The sequence below is a fragment of the Mastigoproctus giganteus genome, chromosome 4 (genome assembly GCF_048544385.1).
Source record: "Mastigoproctus giganteus isolate SK-2022 chromosome 4, ASM4854438v1, whole genome shotgun sequence".
Lineage (NCBI taxonomy): Eukaryota > Metazoa > Arthropoda > Arachnida > Uropygi > Thelyphonidae > Mastigoproctus > Mastigoproctus giganteus.
This window is the reverse complement of record NC_143578.1, coordinates 175,523,238-175,547,596: the sequence shown is the minus strand read 5'-3', so window position 1 is coordinate 175,547,596 and position 24,359 is coordinate 175,523,238. Positions and strand designations below refer to the sequence as shown.

General features: G+C 36.0%; 1 protein-coding gene across 6 annotated transcripts in view; it reads left to right on the top strand.

Moving 5' to 3' along the window:
• LOC150087215 (tyrosine-protein phosphatase Lar-like) overlaps window positions 1-24,359 on the top strand; it is a 1,652,393-nt gene that overhangs the window by 668,373 nt on the left and 959,661 nt on the right. For all 6 annotated transcript variants that reach the window (XM_090371077.1, XM_090371082.1, XM_090371081.1 and 3 more), the window contains one exon: window positions 5,842-6,129. In XM_090371077.1, the coding sequence (XP_090227203.1) occupies window positions 5,842-6,129 (288 nt within the window). The remainder of the gene's footprint in view (window positions 1-5,841; window positions 6,130-24,359) is intronic.

Sequence of the window (24,359 nt, the reverse complement as noted above, 5' to 3'; positions counted from 1 at the left end):
ATGCCAACCATGTGGTTTTACTCCTCAGGGAAGGGGAAATGAAATAGATAAGGTGGACATTATTCAGTCAGATATGAATTTCTCTGAGCAGTGCAGACTGGGTGCTGTGAAGCCCATGTGAAGGATATACAGGAATTGTTTTAGCAGTATTAAAGGAGGTAATTTTTCCTTTATATAAGGCTACAATCAGGCCACATCTTTAGTACTCCTTACAGGTCTGGAGTCCTCATTTTAAGAAGGATGTAGAGCTGCTAGAATGGGTACGGAGAAGGGAAATGAAATTGGTGAGGAGAACAAAGGTGTGCTGTTACCAAGAAAAGCTTCAGTTCTGCAAATTGCAACATCTGGAGATTAGACAGGAACAAAGTGATCTGATTGAGATGTTTATGGCATTTAACTGATTGAGAAAGCTGAATGCTGATGGGATTCTTTCTCTTGTTCAGAGAAACAAGAGAAAACACACATCCGCATGCATAAATTCAAATCAAGGAAGAATGGTTGTAGAATAGGCATGAGTAAGTTTGCTTTCAGTCATTGGGCATTTGAAGGAACAAACTTTCATCAACCTCCCACATTGGTGGAATAAGCACCCATCCGTTGTTGTTGAAGTGGACAGTTTGAATAAATTCAGAAAAAGACTAGACAAGCTATTGGAGAGGATTGATAGGTGAAATGATGTGTTTTTTTAATCCCCCCCCTCTGTGTTCTGCTTTCTTACATCTTGCTTTCTTGCATCATTTACTACTGCTAATTCTAATACAAACTAAATGAGTATTTTGCATCTACATTCACGCATGAGGAGTTATTCAAGGAGGAGAGGGCAAAATTTTCATCAAACTCTAACTGAGAGCAAAGTGGAGGAGAAGTTGTTGAAGTTAAAGAAAGGCACCTGGGGTAGTGGAATCTATCCAGGTATATAGTAGGTGGTGGCAAAGGGGTAAGTCTCCAGGGAAAATAATGGAGTCACTACTTAAAGTCACTACTTGGAGTCACTACTTAAAGTCACTACTTGGAGTCACTGCATTGCAAGATCATCTAGACAGACTGTAGTAATAATTCAAATACAGCATGGATTTGTCAAGGGGAAATCTTGTCTGACCAATTTGATTAGATACTATGATGTGGGGTGCCTCTGTAGCCAGGTGGGAAGGAGCAGCAGTGCGTAGCACACGCTTCTTGATTAGACCGGGGTTCAAGCCCGTCACCACCAAATACGGAGGATGCGGAAAGCTCAGGGAATGACCACTGCATATCCCGGAGCAATATGGCCTTAGTTGCTAATGCTCCTAAAAACCAAATAATAAACAACAAACTATGATATGGTCACAAAGGAAATGGATTCAAAAAATGATTTTGATATATATATACTTGGATTTCAGGAAAGCTTTTGATACTGTTGCACATAGAAGACAACTGTACAAATTTTAGCAGTATGGCATTAAGGACAAGTTGCTACAATGGATAAAAGGATGGTTGAGTGGGAGAAGACTGAGAGTGGTAATCAATGGACACTGCTCTTCGTGGACTAAGGAACAAAACAGCAAAGGGCCCAACACCCTACCCATTGTTGTTTTCTATATTTATCAGTGATATTGATGAAGGTATATCAAGCTTAATGTCAAAGTTTGCAGGGTTGTGAATAACAGTAATGACTGTATGCTGCTGCAACAGGATCTGGAAAAGTTTGGCTGAGAAGTGGCAACTGAAGTTTAACATTGACAAATGCAAAATACTGCATATGGATAGCAGTATCCCAGAAAAATGTATCAACTGGGTGGTGTTACACTCAGGGTAGTGGATAACGAAAGAGACTCGTTGGTAATATGCTTTCAGATATGAAGTTTTTGAGCAGTGGAGACAGGCTGCCAGAGTAGGTCATGTGGTTTTGTTAATGATATACAGCAATTTTGCGAGCAGGGATAAGGAGGTGATTATCCCATTGTATAAGGCAGCGGTCAGGTTACACCTTGAGTTCTGCATACAGGTCTGAAAGCCTCATTTTAGGAAGAATGTAGAGTTGCTAGAATAAGTACAGAGAAGGGCAACAAGACTGGTGAAGGGAACAAATGAATGCTCTTGTGAAGAAAGGCTTAAGTTCTGCAAATTGCAGCTTCTGGAGACTCGGCACCTGCGAGGCGATCTGATTGAGGTGTATAAGGCCTTGAATGGATTGATCAGGCTCAGTGCTGATGGGATTCTTCCTCTTGCTCAGATTACAAACTCGGCAGAGCATAGATTCAAACTGAGGAGAGACAGTTGAAGAAATAGATGTGCACTAAGTTTGCCTTTAGCCAGTGGGTAGTTGATTTCTGGAACAAACTTCCATGTGTTATTGTGGAAGTTGATAGCTTAAATAAATTCAAGTCAGAACTAGACAAAGATTTGGAAAATGGATGGGTGAAATGGGAATGGGGTTTTTTTTTTTTTTTTTTTTTTTTTTTTGGCTGATTCTGTATAAGCCTGCTTTCTTGCATCATGTGCCTCTACTAATGCTACTCTTAAACTTCTCCCTTGTGCTGTGGAAGTGAGTAGTTTGTGAAGAAATATGAGCAGGAACTGGACAGATTATTAGGGGTGTTGGAGAGGTGATGTGAGAAATATCATCATCATCATCATGAACTTGGTCTGGCTTAGGTGAAGTCAGATATTTGTTCTATTATTTTATCATCAATAACAATTTTGACTCTTTGTATGTTTTTTTCCACATAATCCCATTGATTTTGTTTTTGAGGTGGAGATTTTCATCTCGCACTTTTTACCTATTTTATTAAGTTCATTTGCTGCTATCTGTAGTTCATCTCCGGATTTTGCAATTATAACTTGATCATCAGCATTTAATATAGTTTGGATTTTATTCCTGTTGTTCAACTGTATTCCATTGTTAATTGTTTGTTTCCATTCTTTAAGAATTTTGTTGATGTAGATATTAAATAAATTTGATGATAGTCCACATCCTTGTTTCACTCCTTTACTGGTGTTAATTGGGTCTGATAGTTGGCCATTAGAATATTTTATACAGACTTTTGAGTTTTTATATAGGCTTTGGATCGCTTTCCGGAGTTGGGTTGGAATATTTTCTTCACGTAGAATCTGCCAAAGTTTTTCCTGGTTTACATTGTCATATGCTTTTTCATAATCAATAAAGAGCAGAAATGTTGGTAGATTGAATTCTCTTCTTTTCTCCAAAATTTGCTGTAGTGAGAAAATGGCATCTATTGTGCCTTCTCCCTTTTCTGAACCCACATTGTTCTTCTTCTAAGAATTGTTCACTGTATTTATTAAGTTTATTCTTTAGTATATTAGAGTATAGCTTTGCAGCAGTTGACAGCAGTGTTATCCCTCTGTAGTTGTTAGGTTTATTTCTGGAGCCTTTTTTGTGTAAATTGATTACTGTTTCTGTTTCCCAATCTTTGGGTATCTGTTGCTGCTTATGCCATATGATGTTAAATAATTTTAGTAGTGCGTTTTTTTAGTAAGGTGCCCCATATTTAAATAGTTCTACATTCAAATGGTCTATGCCTGGGCTTTTTCGGTTTTTTGATTTTTGTAATTAACTCTAGTTCTTCCATTGTTATATTTTCGTCATTTTTGGTTATCACAGATTCATCTTCCAATTCCCTAGTGCCTGGGTTATACCATAGTTTGAAATAGTGTTGCTTCCATTCTGCTTGGGAGATGGAGTTGGTTTTTATTTGATCATTTGTGTCTAGTTGTAATTTCTTAAAAATTTTAAAACCTCTTCTCTGTGGGCCCGTGATAATCACGTTCTAAAGATTTAACAAATTTATCCCAGTCATCTTGTCGGATCCTTCTGGTTAGTTTTCTGATTTCTGCTCGAAGCTTTTATGTGTAAATGTATTTTTTATGTGTAAATGTAGGTCTTTAGTTTGTAGGAACAGTTTATAGGTCTTTTTTTTTCTCATTGATTGTTTGTTTCAATTCATATTCTAAGAACTTGGAATAAGAACATTCCAAGTTCTTAGCCAGTTTTTATTTTTTATAGGTTTATATCTAAGACTTTCTTCAGCAGCTCCCAGAATTGATTTTTTCATGTTTGACCAGATTTCTTCAACATTATCACTTTCATCTGATTTGAGTTTATCTTTCAATCAACTTTCATACAGGAATCTAGTGCTTTCATCTTCCAACAAATGTATTTTTAATTTCTTAGTAGTTTTTGTTGGTATTTTCTTCTTTTTATTAAGATAATTTCTTTTTATTTTGAAAGTGCTTTTTACTAGGTAGTGATCACTGTCAATTTCACTGCCTCTGAATACTCTAGTGTCTCTAATTTTGTTATTTAAATTTTCATTAATGATAATATAATCTATTATAAACTTGTGTTTCTTGCTTCTCATGTGAATTTATGGATATACTTGTGTCTGAAAAAAGTATTTGTAATTTAAGTTTATTAAAAATGCAGAAGTCTATCAGGCATCTTCCATTATTGTTGACCACGGGTTCGCCTTCTGATCTTATACATTTGTCTTCTGATTGAGCACCAACCCTTATATTAAAATCTGTTAGTTTGGTCTATGATCTGTTGTAATTCATCATAAAATTCTGTAACTTCATGAATGTTGCCTTCTACTGGTGCGTAGATGCCAATGATTGTTATTGTATAAGATAGAATTTTTAGTCTTAATTTCAATATTCTGGGTAATAATCAAGAGTAGTCTAGTATTTTGTTTTCCCATTCTTTCTTTATTATAACAGCAACTCCCGATGATGCCCACATTTCACTTGGTACGCCGGATTATATCATTATGAAGTTACCTATTTCTTTGGATCCTTTGTTCTTCTTTTTTGTTTCGGTAATGACTGCTATGTCAATATTTCTATTTTTTAGTTCCATGGTCAAGTCATCTAATTTGTGATTTATTCTCCTAACGTTTCAAGTTGCTACTTTAAGTTCCTTAATCATAGTCCTATATCCATTGTCTAGGTCGTTACCCTTGAGATCCGTCCAGTTTTTTCCCTTGAGCTTATTTCGAGTATTTAGAATGTCCCCCGGATAGGTTACCAGCCTTTCGCAGGGTAAGTCTAGTGGTGGGGCTGCCACCTTATAGCCTCTCGACAGACTTCAGGTACATCATTTCCTCTGTATGTGATGGGACAGTTATACCTCTGTGACTCGGTCACCAGAGCCTCGTCTGTGGAAACGGGTCAGTTCGCCCACGAGAAGGTGAGGTTGACATTTGGATAGGAGAGGTTATGGAATGCACGTCACCACCCCTTGAACACACCCGTGAGAAATATATATATATATTTTTTTTTTTTCAATTTGAATGGCCATAGCTTCATAATCCACAATTATTATTATTAGCCATATGGTGCAAGGAAGCCTGAGGCTTATGCTGCACTAGCCCAAAAGAGAGAGAGAGAGAGAGAGAGAGAGAGAGAGAGAGAGAGAGAGAGAGAGAGAGAGAGTAGGATGGAATCACCAAAAAAGAGAAGAATGATGATATCCAACTCAGGACCCTGGGTGTGCCACGTTTAAAGTAACTTTTTTTAAAATTGGATTTAGGTCCTGAATGTATAGCTTACATATTATGATCCAGTTGGTATAATGTGTCTGTTTTGCTTATATAAATATATAAACATTGTTTAATGAAATATCCTTGAAACAATATAATAATGGAAATGAAATGCTTGATGCAGTAAAACTAGTATATGATAAAATTATTAGATGCATTATTAATATTGAATATTTATATTATTATTACAGACCTTTTTTAACATACATATATTTCGTGATATATTTTATAGTTCCATTTCATAGTATAATTAACAAAACCTGATATTATAGAATTATGTTCATAGCTCGTTCTTCTCTTGCAGCCCTTCCTCGTCCCCCAACTAATGTTAGAATATCAGATGTTACAGCAACATCTGTGCGGCTGTCATGGTCTTATGATATTGGCTCAGAAAATATAATTTATTATGTAATTCAGTATAAACCTAAGCAAGCTAATCAAGAATACAGTGAAATCAGTGGTATAACAACGATGTTTTATACAGTGCGTGATCTTAGTCCTTATACTGAATATGAGTTTTATGTCATTGCTGTGAATGCCATTGGACGTGGTTCTCCAAGTACACCTGTTGTAGCTACAACAGGTGAAACTGGTAAGTTTTCTATTTTTCATTTATTGATATTTGTATATCATGAATCTACTACTTTTAACTCATAGTTTTATGTCAAATTCAGTTAATTTCATTGAATTCTTAATGGATAAAGTTGGGTTTACTTATAAATTGACCCCAAACGATTTGAACTTGGAATTAATATTACTCTATGGGGAATATTCTTCATATTTACATTTCGATTATGGGTGTTGCATTCCTTTTATGGTACTACACAAGTGCATACTTTTAAGATTATATAAAATTACATAAATTTTTATGTTATTGATTTCAAATATTACTAAGACAGGAAGTGACATCTGATCCATAAAAATCATTTGTTGCAAAATTTATTCCAATACAAGTGAATGTGTAAAATGTGTGCTTTTTTTTTTTTTTTTCTTCAGGATATTCAAAATTTTTGTAATAACCGGGATATCTTATGTCATTTCAGTCCTTTTTGTTGCTGTTTTTTAACTCATAGTTGAAAAATCAAACCTTACCGTTAAGTTAAAAAAACTTTTTTGTTTTAACTTTATGCTTAATTTGGGACCAAATTCAGCACAAAGGCACCTTGTGGTTCTTCCGTAGGAGTTATTATACATGCCAGTCTACACCTCAAGAATAAATCTTATTAGTAATCCTTATATTTACTTTTACCTAGAAGATAATGAAATTTTTGACATTTTATTAAACTTGAAAATTAGTTGTTACCATGAATTTTTCTTAGCTGTCTCTAAAAGTCCTGTGTTGTGGTACATGCTTCATTATTTCAACTTAATGAAATGAAATTAAAAGAAATTTTATTTGTATTACATAAAAGTGAAATAGTGTCTTAGAGTGAAATGCAATTTAATGTATTAATGCTTTCTTCCTAACCCCTGTCCCTCACCTTACAGGAATATCTGTTTATTTATTTTCTGAGTTATTGTTGTTACGTAGATCCAATGGGCAGGCTGCATTATTTGCAGAGTTCACTAGCAATATTAACAGTTGAGATTCTGGAAAAAATTAAAATTTTCACTTATGAACTGTAATGCCTGTTACTAAGTGTTTTGTTTTCACTTGTAATACCTATATTCATTTAAAATTTTGATCAATTTTTTTTTAACGAAAATACTACAAAGTAATTTTACATGCTCTGACAGAGCCAAAATCATTACTTAAATTAGAATAACGAATAGAATAGTGTGGGTTCATATTTATTATAAATTAAAGAAAATCCTGTCCTTGATCTTAATTAATGATGGACATAATCAGGTAATTAATAATCAATTATGGAAATCATTTGATTACAAAATTTAAAAAAAAAATGAAAAAAGTTTAAAAAAAAAAACAGTGGAGGGATTCAAACTGATTCTATCAAAATTAAAGCTTAAGTTTTCTCTTTCTCCTGCCCCCGTGGATACAGTTTTTATTAAAGATTACATTTCATTATCAAAAGTCCATAATTGATTATGGAAATGCCATGATTACTTATTTTAATTATGCCCTTGACTAACCTTAACTGATAATTGATTTCAGTTTTAAAAATATTTCACTCACCATTAGCAACCATAGCTGGTAATGGCAATAAAATACATAATACAATTATTATTAATGCCGACCTGGCTAGCCGAGTGGGTAAAGTACCTGCCTGGCAACCCAAAGGTTGTGGGTTCGATTCCTGCCTCGGGCTTGGATCAAAGTACTGCAAAAAAAACCTTGGGAGGTGCAATATGGCCACAGAAGCCGATGCGCCAACAACTACCAAATCAAAAAAAAAAAAAAAAAAAAAACAATTATTATTACAATTATTATTTTAGTGAAACTTTTGGAAAATTTCAGAAAATGGATTTAAATTTATTTGAAGGGATTTCAAAGTGCATTTGTTTGTTTGATTGTTTTTTTTCACATTCATCCAGTTTAGAAACCATTTATAAAAATAATTTTTTTGAAATAAGTGTGGCAGATGCTGCATTATTTCAACTTAATGGAATTAATTTCAAGTGATGCAGTTCTTCACCATCATTGTATGTTTCTATTAGCTCTTGAATATGTTATGGTTTTTTAAATAATCAGATTTTTTTTTTTTTCCCGTTTTTTCTGACTGCTAAACATACAATCTTTGAATTTTATTTGTATCACATAAAAATGAAAAGATCGATCATATAAATGTTTTTCTAATAAATAATTTTCTGTAATTTCCAGATATAATTTTCTGCTGCTCAGTCTCATTCACACATCCATTATGAAAGATCTGTGCACATTATTTTTTATATTTATATAATTATGTACAAGTGCACAATTTACACTTATATATTACGTATATAGATATTAAAAACATATTTATAATTTTTAGATACTATTAGTCATTCTGTCTTCAACTTGATAAAATTTTTAATCATGCAGTATTTAAAAATTACTCATGGGCTCTTTTTCTGCTTAGAATTCTGTTTTTGTGCTCTTAGAGGTCTATGGACTCTAACAGAAAAAAAAAAAGAAGAAATATTACAATATGAAGAAAAGTGTGTGTGTTTTTTTCCCCTGCTGAGATTTTTCAAAGACTCAGAGTATTGCATTTTCTAGTCATTTAAAAAAAAAAAAAAAAACACTGAAAAGTGGAGTACTTATTCACTTCAGAAACCTCACAAAACTCTACACAAAAATGATTAAAAAAGTTTCAGAAACAAACCTTATTAAGCATTCTCACGTTTTCAGCTAGTTTTTCTTCAAGATCCCTGAAACATCCTTCCTAGGCTGAGACAGTGCTTTGTTTACAAAGATAATACTGGTGAATAACCTTGAATTATAATGGCAATCATTCAACTTGCAATTAAAATATAAACATAAAACACAAATGGCACCTGTGAGGTCCTGGGTGTCCACAAAAATAAGCATCTGGTGCCTGTCAGGTTCTATAATATTTTTTTTTTTTTTTTTACTCTAAGAAAATATAATTAAATGCTTGAACTCTGAAAATATATTACTTCAAAAACTACTTTACCAAAACTACATCTGTGTTTAGGAAGGCAGACAAGAGTTCGAGAAATAAAAGTTAATGCAAAAAACTTTTTCTTGCCAGCCACCTGACATGTTCCCTTTTCCATGCTGCTGGTTAAGATTGGCCACAAACAAAAACTCTTGAGATGTGTGCAAGCTTGACTTTGACCTATACCACCATATAAATTTGTAGTTACATTATCCTATTCTTCCCCCCCCTCCTGACCAGTATTCCACCAAACCTTTAAGGCCTCCTCAGTGTTAAATCACAAAGGCCCTTTCACTACCTTCATTCAAATGTATTCCTTCTCTACTAAATAGAGAAGGAATAAATAGAATCCTTTAACCTGCTAGGGCAGGTCATGCCACTTAATCTCCCCTTGGGGGGGGGGGGGTATTGCAGAGTCTCTGTCTTGAGTTAGACCCCATTGGTTACATCATGTACTTTCTGCTGTTGTGCATGGTCAGAATTGCAATCACGTACATTATGAAAACTCATACTCTTTTAGCATGGTTCTATATTGGTCTAACAAATCGCCAGTTTGTGTGCATTTAGTATTATCTGTCCCTACATGTACTCTTTACCCTTCTTAGACGTTGATAATCTGGTGGTAATGTTATCAGTTGTTGCTCCTGCAGATTTTCCTGGTTCTGCTCCAGAAACTTATTCTTATTGTAAAAAAAATTATCCATATCAGACAATGGTAACTCCCAATAAAAGTAGATCTTGAACCACAGCAGTCTTCATTCACTATTCTATTTTGAGTACCGAATCTGGGATATGTCACTTGGCAGGACTCTTAGTAGTTGAGTTGCTGATGAGTCCTTCAATTTTATTTGCTGCTAGGGCTTCGATCATTTCTTCAGTAATTTAGTTACATCAATTAATGTGGCAAGCTGTAATCTTTGTTCGGTACATTCCTTTGATTGGCAACAAAGAATTTTTTTTTTTTTTTTTTTTGATTTGGTAGTTGTTGGCGCATCGGCTTCTGTGGCTATATTGCACCTCCCAAGGTTTTTGCAGTACTTTGATCCAAGCCCGAGGCGGGAATCGAACCCGCGACCTTTGGGTTGCCGGGCAGGTACTTTACCCACTCGGCTAGCCCGGTCGGCTAGCAACAAAGAAAATACATGTCATGTGAGCTAGGATTATCTGCTAGATTAACCTTGGAATACATATAACAGGTTGTGTGAATGATGAACCATTGACTGATATGTGAATCACCTATGACATTCCCATTTGAGTTATAATATCCTCAGACAAAGTATGAGAATGGATCTTGTAGGAACAATATTAGGGAAAGAATTAAACTTACTAGATTCTGGCAAATATGCTAGCTGTTCTGGAGGAATGATTTTCCATCTCTGCTATAAGTACACTCTTCTATTACATAAAAATTATTGGATTTTTAAATGTTTTTTTTTTTTTTATCAAGTTATGTGGTAAAATTTTTATTTGTATTTATCTCATTAAGAAGGAAAAATAGTTTCTTACTTGGTCTGGAAAATATTTGAAAAATGAGCATTAAGATAGGAGAGAATTTTGCTACCACTGTGTGTGTTTTATTGATATAAGAACAATATAAACACTCATTAATATTCTTTTATGTAATTCTGTACCTGTATAATTACAGTAGACTTTCGAAATAATGGAACCTTCGGGAATTCAAGGTGCTGTTATTTCGATTTTTCTGTTATCTAGGAAGTTTTATTTTTAATGTATTTAATGTAGGAACAATGAGGCCAAATTATAAATAGAGAGATTAATAATGCAACTTTATTAACTGCACATAAAAAACATAAACATGTTGATACAGGAGTGTATTAGTGGCATTCTGCCTTTAATACACTCCTGCTTATGCCTCATTCTATTTTCTTTATTATATGAAATTCAGTCTGTGTGGTAGCACAGTGGTATCATCACCATCCTCCCCACACCGGTTGGAAAAGGCCCAGGTTTGAATCCTGTCGATGATGTGAAGAACCTTTATTGGCTTTTTGCACTCTGCGGCTGGCTTAGTCGGTCTGAGGTGTAGAAAGCAAGGTCCCCCCCCAGAAACTGGTGTTTTTTGTCCAGAAAGCAGGAAATCGACAGAGAACACATAATTTACAGACACAATACACACAGGTAATTGAATTAACTTTCCGGGTGACCCTAATGTAATAGTTTGGATTATATCAAGTTTTTCACTAAGCTTTAATGTTGTTCTTCTTTTCTCTGTATGAGGTTTATTAACTTTAGGAACCATAGTGAGGGGTTTTTAATTTAAAATAAATGTAAAGCAGCATTATAATCCATGATATCAGTACAGAATTCACTTCAAAAATGGGGAATTTAGACAAATAAAGTAATCACGTGACTTGCCGTTTTCTTTTTTTGGCACTGCAAGACATTGCACTGTATGTAAACATCCAATATGAATGTGCCGTTATTTGGGGTGCCATTATTTCAGCATTCTACTCTAATGTGTTTTTATTTGATAACGAATTATAAATTTATAAAAGTACAAATATGAATCTAAAACATGTGTATAACATGATACTTGATTTATATACGGTGAAACCTTTAAATATCAGACAGTAATGGGACAATATACTTTGTTCCTTATATAGAACTGTCTGCTAAAAAGAGGGAATCAGATGGATAAAGGTCATTAATTCATTAATTGTTGACAGGAGCAGATAATTAACTGCTTCTGTCAGCAATTTATTATGCAAACCCTATACAGTAATACTGACTATGTATTTAGGTTATTACTGAATTCAGTGATTTGAAAATACAATACATGCTTATTAACATAACCAAGCATATATAATATACATACACTGGCCAAAAAAATATGAACCTTTGTATTAAGACAGTCACAAACAGAATAAATCTGAATAAATTCAAATAGATGCAAAGAAAACTGTGACATGGGTAATGATATGTTGCATCATTGCATACAAAGACTGCATGGGCTGTTCAACGCAGAAATCTGAAGGCAGAATGGGAAAAATTCATGATCTGTCAGACTTTGAAAAACATCTTATCACGGGTGCACATTTAGCAGAAGTTACAGTTCAAGAAACAAAAGACAACTGGTTTCTCAAAAGTTCAGAAGAACAGTACTTTAGGAGTGAAATCACTGTAATCTAAGGAAGGCTGTACGAAAAAATAGCAAATAACATCTGAATTCAAGCAAGCCCAGAACTGCCTTATTTTAACCCGTACTATGTGCAGGGAATTAATAAATTGGATATCAGCAGTCTCCTACCTATTTGGACACCACTTGTTTCAGAGAAAAACACAAAAATCTGCTTGTAGTGGTGCCGAGAACATAGTGATTGGACAGTGGAACAATGAAAGAAAGTCATGTGATTGGATGAATCTTGATACACTTTGTTTTACACTGATGGTAGCAGAGAGTGTGGTGAGTACCTCACAGAGTGACGGACACTGCTTGCCTTGTTAAGACAATGCAAGCATCTGTGTTGCTGTAATGGTATGGAGAATGTCTTGTTGGCATACTGTTCATCGATAGTGGTGGAAGGTTGAATGTCATCCAGGGAGTATCTGATCTTCAGTGCCTGATGACACTGCAACAGTGTATTGTGTCAGAAACGTGCAAGAATGATTGAATTTCATAGATTTGCACCATCTTCCCTCATGTTAACTCAACCTCTGTCCTATTGAGAATGTGTGGGATGCGCTAAAGAGCTATTCGGCAACAACGTCCTCTTCTTTCAACTTTGTCATAGCTATGCGATATTTTGCTGGAAGAATGGTTACAGTTAGACCAAAATGCACTGCACACTTGCTGTTATTCAAAGTAAAGGCAGCCCAATTCTATATTGAATACAGGTGGGTATTATGTTCAGCATTAATAATTAGCACTAAACTACACTTTTTATTTATAGTCTAAGTCACTTAAGGTTAATTGCATTTTGAAAAATAATGCGTAATTTTACTTGGAGTTTTTCTGTTTAGAATTGCAGCATTCTGTTTGAAAATGCACACGTTAAATTCACTGCATTAACATAATTTTTTAATAGGGCAATAATTTTCAACATTCTATATTTTATTATAATACCTTCTGCATATGGATCAAAAACTGAGACCCAAGTAGGTGATGCAGCAATCTTCCCCTCATTCACCACTTCTGTCTCATTCCCAGTAGAATTCAGTATCTTCACTGCTGAGCTCTACGCCATAAACTTAGCTCTGCATGAGATTACTGAACTTTTAATTACGACTGCTATAAGTAGTAATACCAACCCCTCTCACCCTGTAATAAAGCATATTTATTCTAAGTTAATTGCTTGTAATGAGAGAAACCAAACTATGCCATTCTGCTGAATCCCGGGGCATTCTGGAATAACAGGAAATGAGAGAGCAGATATTGCAGCCAAACAAAGAGACACTACCATTTCACAGACTTTTCAAGCTCCATATACTGATTACAAACATATTATCCATAAAGCATGTTGCAATAGCTGGTCACTAATCTGGAGAAATTATCCTGGAAACAAACTTTTCCAAATAAAACCAGACCCAAAGCTGTGGCTCCCCAGCTTCCAGAAAAGCAGTCGAGAAGAAATAATTCTGGCAAGGCTAAGGATTGGGCATACACTCACCTCACTCATCTGTATCTATTAATGAATGACAGCACTCTCAATGCACATCATGTCATGTATAACTGACTGTTCACCCTTCGTTAGTGTACTCCCCCCCGTTTCTAAATAAACAATCAAACACCTTTAAATCCTCTGCTAATGCATCGTCATCACTAACATTATTGCAGATTCTTCGAGATGATCCTAATAAAACAGACCTGTTTACCTTTCTAAACTGCTTAGGAATATATCATAAAATATAACAGTTATTTTAAATAAAGTCAGTATTTTATTATTAACCATTAGAAAGATACAATATGGCCCTGACAGCCCATGTATCTTTAAACTCCAACACAACATACTTTCTGCATTATCATAATTTTCTCCTGCTTTGTCCTTCAAATTCTGGTACTTTGAAATCCCATGTGTCTTCATGCTGTCCCTGTCTTATTAAATCGTCATCAATTTTTATGTATTCTTTTAGCAGAAGAATACTTAAAAACTGAGTGTTGGAGTCTTAATCCTTATTAAGTCACAAAAATTTCTGCTATTTCCTCTGCAGCAGATTTACAGTTTATTAAGTTTCCACTATAAATCTAGCTTTCATAAAAGAGTTTGTAACACTTTGTAGTATTGTGCAGTAAAACAGATTGTCTATAATGAATGATAAAGTTGTACGTGATCTCTTGATCTATTGGTTGACATATCAAAGTTGTATATGGGGGGGGGGGTAGGAAAATTTAAGTTTAACATTCTTAAGACTGTTATTTGGGTGTGATGTACATTATTGAGAAATAAAGTGACATTCTTGGATCTCCTCATTTTTTCATCATATTACAGCAGCCGGATAACATCAAACTGACTTAAATCTGCACTTCCTGAAATTACATTACTGGCGTCTCCGTAGCCAGGTGGGAAGGAGCAGCAGAGCGTAGCACACGCTTCTTGATTAGACCGGGGTTCGAGCCCGTCACCACCAAATACGGAGGATGCGGGAAGGTCAGGGAATGACCACCGCATATCCCCGGAGCAATATGGCCTTAGTTGCTAATGCTCCTAAAAACCAAATAACAACAACAACAATCCTGAAATTACAAGCTATATTGGCCTTACCTATCAACAGTGATGTTTAGATTTCTCAAAACACCTCTGTTGAGAGTGTTCAAGTACACAACATGACATCCTTTCTTTTGAATTATTCTAAATGCTACATTTTTCACTCTAGAAACACATAGTTTTATCTAGGAGAGCTCTAAAAATGGTTCTGTCATCAGAATCATTTTAAATGATTTTGATGATGCCAACTGGAATGCAGTTTAACAGCATATACTGTAACTTTTACCTGTAATTTATGTATTGAAACTTTGATTCCCATATTCTGTTTTTCAGTTTTAAGGAATTTTGTTTATGGAAATTTTGCCACATCTTGACTTACAGCTTTTTAGCTACTCAGTCATATTGCATTGGTACAGTACATGTAATCTCAAAGCATCAACATCACAGCTCCTTTTCATTGATAATAAACATAAGGAAAATGCACGCTATGCTATGAACTTTTTTACTTTGTTGTGCAAGTTTCATCAGCGGTGATATTTGTTTAGAGTTTTATCTCCCTTTTTATGTGATTGGTGTATTTTACTTTTGGCTGTTCTTTTATGAACACTTTCCATAATGTCAGCAAAAGAAATTGCTGACATTATGGAAAAAGAGAGTGAGTGGGGAAATTTTAGCCATTATTTAGAGGTCTACTCTTCCGAGGTGTCTGTTAATGGAGGTTTTACTGCAGTTATGTATGTCTTAGTTTAGTGTGGCATTTTTATTTGAAACAAAAATTATGCTATGCTTGAGATTAGGGCAGCAAAGCAAAAAAGGTAAGCATAGAAATGCTTTGGAAATGCTAATCAGGGTTTCACTGTGTGAATGTTTGTTTGTTTGTTATTTAGGAGCATTAGCAACTAAGGCCATATTGCTCCGGGATATGCGGTGGTCATTCCCTGACCTTTCCGCATGCTCCATATTTGTTGGTGACGGGCTCAAACCCTGGTCTAATCAAGAAGCATGTGCTACGCACTGCTGCTCCTTCCCACCTGGCTATAGAGGTGCCTCACTGTGTGAAACCCGGATGCTTAACCTCCTCACACAGTGAGGATGTTAAGCAGAAATTCAGTGTTCTGGCAGATGAATATGAGTGCTACTTGAAAAAAAAAATTGATGTCTCTGAGAGAATTAAAATGAAGGATTCATCAAGTACCCAGTCACCTATCTCGCCACTGGAGCTTATGCTTAAGCATCAGAAAACACAATGAAATTTCCAAGGAGCAGAAGGCACTGATCCCAAGGGGAAAATATTGTGCCAAAAGGAGATATGCAATAGGATCAGGGTATGACTACCAGAGGTGAAAGTTAATGATGTAGAATGGTTATCCTTTAAGGACACAATTGGTTATGTTATTGTACATGTTGGCACTAATAATATTAAGAATAAGTGATCTCAAGATTTACTTACCATTTATAAAACAGTTGAGGCACCTCCGTAGCCAGGTGGGAAGGAGCAGCAGTGCGTAGCACACGCTTCTTGATTAGACCGGGATTCGAGCCCGTCACCACTAAATACGGATGATGCGGAAAGGTCAGGAAATGACCACCGCATATCCCGGAGCAATATGGCCTTAGTTGCTAATGCTCCTAAAAAAAAAAACAAACAAACAAACATAAAACAGTTGAAAAAAAGTTTAAAGGTATGGTTAAATGTCGGTGTCTGAAATTTTGCTCAGGCAGGAAGTACACAATGTGAGCTTTGTCATTTGATTTGGCTTTGGAGAGAGAGCTCATTGGCTAGAATTTTTTTCTCAGCATAGCCTAGAATTGTTAATAGGAGAGGCTGTTTTTTAGGGGGTTAGATACACTTAAATATAAAGGGTGCAAAAATATTTCCTGATACTATCAAGCCAGTGTTCAGTTTGCTAGAAAACTGCTAGTTTTCTAGCAAACTGAACACTAGTTTGGTAGGGAAACTAATGGTTTTACAGCAGCCATAAGCTTAGTGGTTCTTGCATGGCTTCTATTCAGACAGTTAACAGCCTGGAAAGCAGAGTAGGGGAGATTTCAAAGCTTGCTGGATGCCATTAATAATTCTAACATATGAACTTTGTTAGGATTATTGAGAACAAAAGAGGCACATGTACATGCATTATATACTACTAGGAGCATGGTAAATAACTTTGATGAACTTGAACTATTAGTTAAGCTATAAAATGTAGTTATAGGAATAGGGTGCCATCCTTAATATAGGAGATGCAGAATTAAAATATGTTGAGTGCAGAAGTGACAGAGAATACTGGAGAGGCAGGGAACACATTATGCTCTTTATTGAGAAGCACACTGTCTCTTAGGTGGCACATCAAATGGACATGGGTTATCAGTGTAAAGTTGAATCAGTCTGGTGTAACTTAAATACTAGGAAGAACTGCAAGTTAGAGCATGTTATTGCCCAAATATCTTCAAAGAGTATAATAACAACTAATAAACAACAGATAAATAGAGTGAGCTGGTCTTGTGCACTGGTCATTAGCTCAGTAGCAGAACATTTCCGAATTTACTAGATGACTGTTTTCTATAGCAGAATGTTAGAGAGACAGAGAGAGAGAGAACAGGAGAAATCAATACTTAATCTGATTATCAGCAGTTACTCTTTGTGATAAAAGAACCACTAGGTGGCAATTAATATAGTGTATTGATGTGCCATTTACTTAAAGGTATAACTGCTGTTAAGGGTAAAAGGAAGAGATTTTACTTTCTGAAAGCTCTCTGCAATGGTGTTAGTTTTGAAATTGTTTTCAGCAGAACCATATGATGTTAACAAATGCACATGCTAAATGGGAAGTATTCGGGGAATACTGTAGAATTTCTTAAGCTTTTTATGCCAACTGAGAGATAGTGTTCAATGTCAGATGAACTAATGACTAATGAGACTCGTGGCAGAGAAGATAAATGCATGGGATGCACATAACTTATCAGACGACACAGAAGCCTATGGTAGGTACAAGCTGGTCTGTAATCAAGTCACAAAGGAGGTTAGGCAAACGAAGGCAGATTATGAAAAATCTTTGGCAAAGGATGCAAAGAAAAACAGCAAAGACTTCTTTACTTATATAAACTCTAAAAAGAAGGGGATGAATCAGATTGGTCCACTTGATATCAATGGTTAGACTGCAGATGACCATTCTCAGATAGCTGCTGAACTAAATGAGCATTTTGCATCTACATTCACACATGAGAAGTTATTCAAGGAGGAGAAGGCCAGATGTTTATCAAACTCTAACAGGGAGTTAAATGATTTTGTAATAACTGAGAGCAAAGTGGAGGAGAAATTGTTGAAGTTAAACATAAGAAAGGCAAGTGGGGTGGATGGGATCTATCCAGTTATATTAAAGGAGGTTGCAAAGAAAGTAAGCAAACCCTTAGCCATAATTATGAGAGCATCCTTGGACTCAGGATAAGTCCCCACAGACTGGAGATGTGAAACTGTACCTACTGATTAAATCCATTTCACAAAGGGGGGATCAAAGGGTTACACAAGTAATTACAGACCTGTTAGTTTGACTTCTGTTCCAGGAAAAATAATGGAGTCACTGGTTAAAGAAGCATTGCAAGATCATTTAGACAAGACTGCAGCAATAATTCAGACACAGCATGGGTTGTCAGTGGGAAGTCTTATCTGAATAATTTGATTGGATACTATGATGCAGTCACAAGGGAACTGGATACAAAAAATAATTTTCATATCATGTACTTGGATTTCAGGAAAGCTTTTGATACTGTTGATACTCTTGCACATGGAAGGCTAATCTAGAAATTGGAGCAGTATGGCATTAAGGGCAAGTTGCTACAATGGATAAAAGGATGGTTGAATGGGAGAAGACAGAGTGTGGTAATCAATGGGTACTGCTCTATGTGGTCTAATGTTATTAGTGGTGTCTCTCAGAACCCTGGTCCCTCAGGGTTCGGTGTTGGGCCCATTGTTATTTTGTATATTTATCAGTGATATTGATGAAGGTATATCAAGCTTAATGTCAAAGTTTGCAGATGATACAAAGGTTAGCAGGGTTGTTAATAACAGTATCCTGCTGTAACATGAACTGGAAAAGTTGAGTAGATTGGCTGAGAAGTGGCAACTGAAGTTTAACATTGACAAATGCAAAGTATTGTATATGGGTAGCAGTAACTCCAGAGAAATGTACCAAATATGTGGTGTTACACTCACGGTAGTGGAGAATGAAAGAGACGTGGGGGTAATTGTGCAGTCAGATATGGAGCTTTCTGAGCAGTGCAGACAGGCGGCTCATGGGGTCTGTTCATGCGTACAGAGAAGGGCAACAAGACTAGTGAAAGGAACAAAGGGTTCTGCAAATTGCAGCTTCTGTAAACTAGGCACCTGCAATGCGATCTGATTGAGGTGTATAAGGCTTTGAATGGGTTTTTTTAGGAGCATTAGCAACTAAGGCCATATTGCTCCTGGGATATGCGGTGGTCATTCCCTGATCTCTCCACATCCTCCATATTTGGTGGTCACTGGCTTGAACCCCGGTCTAATTAATAAGCTTGTGCCATGCACTCCCTCTCCTGCCCACCTGGCTACGGAGGCGCCGCTTTGAATGGATTGAGCAGGCTTATATCAGATGGAATTCTTCCTTTTGCTCAGATTACAAACCTGAGGGGGCATAGATTCAAAGTGAGGAAAGACATTTGTAGAATAGATGTGTGGAAGTTTGCCTTTATCCAGCGGGTAGTTGATTGCTGGAACAAACTTCCATCTGTTGGTTTGTGGAAGTTGATAGCTTAAATAAATTCAAGGCAGAACTAGACACACATTTGGAATGAATGGATCAGCAAAATGGGAATGGTTTTTTTTCTTTTTTTTTTTTGGCTGATGCTGTATAAGCTTGCTTTCTTGCATCATGTGCCTGTACTAATGCTAAAGTAAAGTAAAGGATTCTTTGCAAGGAAAGAAAGTGACCAGCCACATTCATCCTATGGGTAACTGTTGATCATCATGCCCAAGTTGCTGACAAATGGAATAGGTATTTTGCAACTACTTTGACATTTGAAGAATTTTTTGCGGTTTCGGTTGCCACTAGTATATCAAATTCTAACAGAAAGCCAAGTAATTTTGTGATAACTGAGAAGAAAGTGAAGCTAAAAGTGAGACAGAACACAAAATAACCTACCAGGAATCAAAGAAACCAGTTTTACAGAGTGAACCAAAGTATTCGTATGCAGTCACAACCAAGAAATATCAACAGAAATACAAACAGAAGTGGTTATATGATGCCTCCGTAGCCAGGTGTGGAGGAGCAGCAGTGCGTAGCACATGCTTCTTGATTAGACTGGGATGCGAGCCCGTGACCACCAAATTCTGAGGATGCGGAAAGGTCAGGGAATAACCACCCCATATCCCCGGAGCAATATGGCCTTAGTTTCTAATGCACCTAAAAACCAAAATAACAAACACAAAAACAACAACAACAAGTAGTTATACCTCCAAGGAAATCTCTTGCAGATTGAGCTCGGACTGTCTTATCCAATCTCCAGTGGTCTTTTTAAAAACGTGTCATCGGTCAAGTCAGTAATACCCCAGTTATGGTATGTCCAATACTACTTTCCCTCTCTGCAGAAACTGTGAAACTGAAAGGAGCACTCCTACCAAAAACAAATTTGTAATTTTCTATGGACATTGAAATTGATATTTTGATAAAACCTTGATGAAACTATTTTATAAATTCATGTAGAGGAGGGGATATGGATTCTCCCTATCCCATTTTTCAAAAAAGGGAACACCGTAAAATCCAATTAATATAAACATCTAAAAAACAATTAGAAACAAATTATAATTCTGAACCAAGAAAACTTACATACAAGAAAACTTACGTTGAGTATTACGTACACCCCTCCCTGGCGTGCGTAATACTCGACTTTACACAGGTTTTTGCCGGCCGGTGCAAATTTTAAAAAATCGTGGAAATGTATTTTGCATCCCGTAGGAATAAATGGAGTAGAATAAATGCATCCCGTAAGTAATTGTTTTAGAAGTCCCGTGTTGTGCAAGGATTGCCCCAATTTATCAATCGTGTTAGAGCAAAACCATGTTGTAGAAGTACCATGTTATACGGGGTTGCTTGCCTGTATATATATGGCCACTCCCAGCTTACGTCATACTCGACGTACAGAAATTTTACTTTATGTAAGTTTTTGCTGGCCAGTGCAAACTTAAAAAAAAATCGTGGAAATGTATTTTGTATCCTGTAGGAATAAATGGAGGTATTGTGAAAATATCGTAATGTGAACCCATTAACACACTTTTTTCTTTTTTTATCTTTTTTCTTTTGGTTATTTGTTCCAAGACCTTGGAAGTTGAAATTTTTGCTATAGAACTAAGCTATTTATCTCTCTAAAAGGTCATTTTTCAGTGGAAATTGCACTACACTTTCGTTATTATCATATGTTCCGCTATAAGAATCAATTTTGAATGCTTTCGTGATATTTTTCTAAAACACATTTCTGGAAACCACTATCATAAAACAATAAAAACAGTTTGCACTTTCTGGTTTATTGGGCTTTTCTGTTAGCACAATCTATTATAAATGGGTAGTGAACTCAATCTTATTGCATTTGTGATAACTCCAATGACTGGAATTCTGTGGATTTTTACGTTTACGGTATTATGGTGAAATGAGTTCCTCTTCACTGAAACCTTCAATCCTATAAAAAACATAAATAAATTTTCAAAATCTTCTCTTTATTCCTATTTACTTATTACAATGGTAAAGGGAAAGGGACCAATGGACAGTGCAAGTGCTGGCAGTGCTAGTAAACGAAACAAAATTGATTTAGAAATGAAGATGATTAATTAAGAATTACGAAGCAGGACCAAGTGTGTCATCTATTGCATGGAATTAAGTCTCGCTGCTTCAACAGTGAATACTATTTTAAGGGACAGAGCACATATAAAAGACCATGTTAAAGGATCAACGCATTTAAAATCAACAGTGATCACAAAACAGTATTCAGGTGCTATATCGAAGATGGAAAAGCTTTTTATAATATGGATGAAAAATCAGATTCAGAAACACCTGAGTCCAAATGGCCATTCAAGCAAAAGCAAGAAGTATTTATGAAGATGTTAAGGATAAGTACTGTGAATACCAAGCCAAGTTCGTTGCAAGTTACTGGCGGTTTAATGGGTTCAAGCATCATGCTGGTTTCCAAAACATTAAAGTATGCGGTGAAGTCGCCAGTGCCGATTCTGTAGCTGCAGAGAAATTTTGTGATGTGTTCGAAAAAATCTTTTCTAAATCTCCACAGCCCTCAACTTCTGCAACAGCGTGCTTATCAGCTGGAGAGTTAATTCTGGCAATGATGCTGGCAAGGTAAAACTTGCTTTCGTTATGCCTGTCTCCTCTCTCCTTTTTTGTAATTTTATAATTTTGAAATTTAAAAAAAAAAATTTTCGCATGAAATAAAAAGATTGAATAAATAATTCGATTTACATGTTCATCGAACATTTTTTTTTTTGTTTCCATCAAATTTGTGAGCGCTGCTTAAGCATTTAGGGAAATTTTGACTTACGTAGAGTTCTGTGGAACGCAACCCTTACATAAATTACGGATGCCTGTAATTTAAGATGTGTTCTGAGAGTAGCAATGTTTCAAATGAGGGGGATGATAAAGCTTGGGATACAAACCTAAATAACTTCAAGGGGTGTGTCAGGTAGCAAATTATACATTTCTTAGTCTCAACTATGTCTACAGTAATGTCAGAAATGTTGTCAATAAAATGGCTGAATTCGAACTTCTGATTAGGACAACTAATGCTGGTATAATAGGGCTAACAGAAATGTGGTGCCACCCGGAAATTGGAGATGACCACTTACAGTACCATATGTATAATATATTTAGGAAAGATTAGGAGGGGTGGAGGGATCATGCTTCTTATCAAAAGCAGCTTGAGTGCAAAAAGAGATTTTGCCGAGTCTGAAGTTTTGTCTGCTAGCATAGAATCTGTGTGGTGTGAGTTAGTTAGAAGCAAAGGAATAATGACAGTGGGGGTAATCTACAGGCCCGAAGATTGTGAAGAATATGATAAGTTTTACCTGCAGATGGAGTGGCCAAGCAAGTGTTATGTCTTATTATGGGTGACTTTAATATGCCCAAAATTGATTGGAAAGTGGGAAGGAAACTCAGCATGTGGAAAAACATTTTTGAAATAAACTAAATGCCTATTATTTGTACTAGCATGTTAGAGAAAGTAATAGGGATGAGAATATCTTTGATCTCATCATTACTAATGAATCAATCAGATTACATCACAGGGCTTAAAATACTTAAAGACTGTTGTCAGGAAGTGATCATACAAATGTCAGTTGGAAGATGAAGAAAGGTGTTGCAGTAGTTAAAGGTAAAGACAGAGGTTTTAACTTCAGAAGGGGGGACTTTGACAGGTTAAGTTACTATATGGCATCTATGAATTGGGCAGATTGCCAAGGGATGGCAAATACATTTGAATTATGTTTTTTGTTTTAAAGCAGAAATCACCGATGCTGTGAACACATGTATACCGTGAAGAAAATATTGCAGGAGGAGGATGGCGAAATGGATGACTGTGAAGCTGGCTTGGAAAATAGAGCAGAAAAAGATTGCATGGGACAGTTACAGAGCAATGAAAGTACTGAAGCCTACAACAGGTACAAGTTGATTTGTAATAGTACCATGAGGTATTTCGAATGTAATACTACCACAAATAAGGTCAGGGAGACTAAGGCTGCATAAGAGAAAGCTAAGAGAGCAAAGAATGGGGACAAGGAATTTCTCATGTATGTGAATGCAAGGAAGAATAAAGCGAATCAGATCAGACCTTTGTGTAGTGGGTGTGGGAAAGTCTTAGATAACTCAGCTGATGTTGTGGATGAATTGAGTAGATACTTTGCATTGCTCTTTACTGACAAAAGACCCTTGAGGCTATGAGTAAGGCTGAATCCTAGTGAGGTTGTAATTACAGAATATTATTATTATTATCCATATAGTGTAAGGAAGCTTGAAGCTTATGCTGCGCCAGCCAAACAAAAAAAAATTCCAAGTTACCCTGAGAGAGAGAGAGAGAGAGAGAGAGGAATCACCAAGATAGAGAAGAATGATGATATCCAGCTCAGGACCATGGGTGTGCCAAGCCCATATTCACCAGATGTAAGCCCCTGGGGTTAATGATTGTTAATAAGAAAGACCTTTGAGCATAAAAGAAAGTAAGGCTCCTGGAGTTGATGCAATATAACCTGTCAAATTAGATTAAGTGCACAGGAGAGTGTACCACTTAGGTTGATTAGGAGGGAATTGTTGGACTTGGGGGGAGATTCCTTTGGATTGGAAAAGTGCCCAATGTATTGCAAATGCATAAAATTGGTTCTGTGAGTGGTAACTACAGACCGGTTAGTCTGACTTCAGTGGTAGGAAAAATCCTTGAGGCAGTGATTGAGTGCAATCTAGGGACATTTATATAGATATGACGTTCTGAAGGACACACACACAACATGGCTTTGTTAAGGGAAAATCTTGTTTAACTGACTTAGTAGGCTATTCTGATACAGTTACTTGTGAGCTAGATTT